Below are 1,765 nucleotides of genomic sequence, written 5' to 3'. Positions count from 1 at the left end.
ATTTGCCACTTTGAAGGCGCCTTGGGTGTTCCGCCAGGCCACCCCATCACCCCTGAGCAGCTGCGCCTGAGTGAAACTGACGATGGGCTGGCATCGCAGATCCGCAGGGCGGCTGCAAGGCAGGAAAACCCTTGTTGATAAGTGAGGCTGACGGAAGCCTACCGAAGCACCTGCTACAAGGTCTTCAGTGGCGTGGCTTTGGCGATCCCTGTGACCTCGCCATCGTTCTTCCCATCCGTCCAACGAGAGATGAGGAGGAGATGGGTGTCCTCATACTTGGTCTCAACCCACGCCGGCCCTACGACGATGCGTACAAACTCTACATCAGACTTCTCAACCAAAAGTTAAGCATGTCTCTTGCCTGCACCGTGCTGTTGCAAGAGGAAAGACGGCGTGGCCGGACTGCTGCCGAGCAAGCGGCCTATGATCACGCCATGCTCAAAGAGAAGTTGGCGTATCAGATGAAGGAGACAATCGAATACACAAGGCTGTTCCAGACGGTGTCTGAGTTCATACCCAACGGTTTCTCAATCGGTGATCACCAAGGCAATATCACCTTTGCCAACCGACTTTGGTATCGCATCACGGGGTATCCAGAGGGACCCGTTTCAAACGCTGGCTTTCTCGCCTGTGTGCTAGAGGAAGACCGCCCTAAGATACGAGAAGCGTATGAACGACTGAAAAGCAGAGATGAGGTTGACTTTGAATTCCGCATACGAGAGGCTGATCACAAGGAGGAGCCAATGCGGGTGCAATCGCCATTCGAGAACGCCGGGCTTGATTTGGCAGCGGCGGCGCAAGACAGAACAGAAAGACACGTCATGGCCCAGGCAAAGGCCGAGCGTGCGGGTGATGGCACCATTATTCGAACGTTTACTTGCCTCACTGACGTCACTGCCCACAAGAAGGTAGCCGACGAAGCCATCATGCGAGCACAGCAGGCAGGCAACCTCAAACGCATGGCTGAGCTTGCTACAGTCGGCATGTTTGACATGGACATGAGTGGTCGCTTGCTCGGTGCCAACAATGTCTTTTTTGAACTCTGCGGGCTTGCCAAGGTCAACCCCCTGAAGGTTGTGGTTCGACCATGGAGCACTTGCGTTGTGGAAGAGGACCTGCCGATTCTGTCCGAGAGCTTGGCACGTCTCAGTCGGGATGCCAAACCACAAGTAGCCGAGATTAGGCTCAAGACTACCTGGATCGCCCAGGACGTGGCGGGCAATAGTATCACTGCGCCGCGGTGGGTGAACGCGACGTTCATGCCTGTGCGGGATTCCGACGGCGTGGTGCAGTCGTTTACTGGGTGCCTCAGCGATGTATCACTCCCAAAGTGGCAACTGGAGCTCGAAACCGAGAGGAAAGAGGAGGCGATTGATTCGAAGCGGCAGCAGGATAATTTTATCGACATGACATCGCACGAAATGCGCAATCCCGCTGAGCGCCATCATCCATTGTTCTGATGCCATCATTGCATCATTGGCCAAGGGCCAGGAGCTCTTGGAGCATGGGCCCCGAAGCCCTCGAAGCCCGCGGTCAGCCTCCTCTGCCACAGATTCGCATGGCGATGGGCAAGTTGATCTCTCTCAACTGATTGCCGACAGTATCGACAATGCAGAGACGATCGTAGCGTGCGCCCAGCACCAGAAACGCATTGTGGATGATATTCTCACCATGTCCAAGTTGGATTCCAAGTTGTTGGCTGTCACGCCTTGCACAGTGAACCCCGTGTTGATCGGGAAGAAGCACTGAGGATGTTCGACGTGGA

The 1,765-nt window shown here is 55.3% G+C and overlaps 1 protein-coding gene across 1 annotated transcript in view; it reads left to right on the top strand.

Annotated features, from left to right (window-relative positions):
• Nucleotides 1-350: 350 nt before the first annotated feature.
• VDBG_01690 (conserved hypothetical protein) overlaps nt 351-1,765 on the top strand; it is a gene marked incomplete at both ends in the record, with an annotated part of 2,931 nt that continues 1,516 nt past the window's right edge. The window contains 2 exons of the mRNA XM_003007456.1: nt 351-1,240; nt 1,440-1,716. Coding sequence (XP_003007502.1) covers nt 351-1,240; nt 1,440-1,716 — 1,167 coding nt within the window. The remainder of the gene's footprint in view (nt 1,241-1,439; nt 1,717-1,765) is intronic.

This window comes from Verticillium alfalfae, genomic scaffold (genome assembly GCF_000150825.1).
Source record: "Verticillium alfalfae VaMs.102 supercont1.2 genomic scaffold, whole genome shotgun sequence".
Taxonomy (NCBI): Eukaryota; Fungi; Ascomycota; class Sordariomycetes; order Glomerellales; family Plectosphaerellaceae; genus Verticillium; species Verticillium alfalfae.
This window is presented reverse-complemented; position numbering and strand designations above follow the sequence as displayed.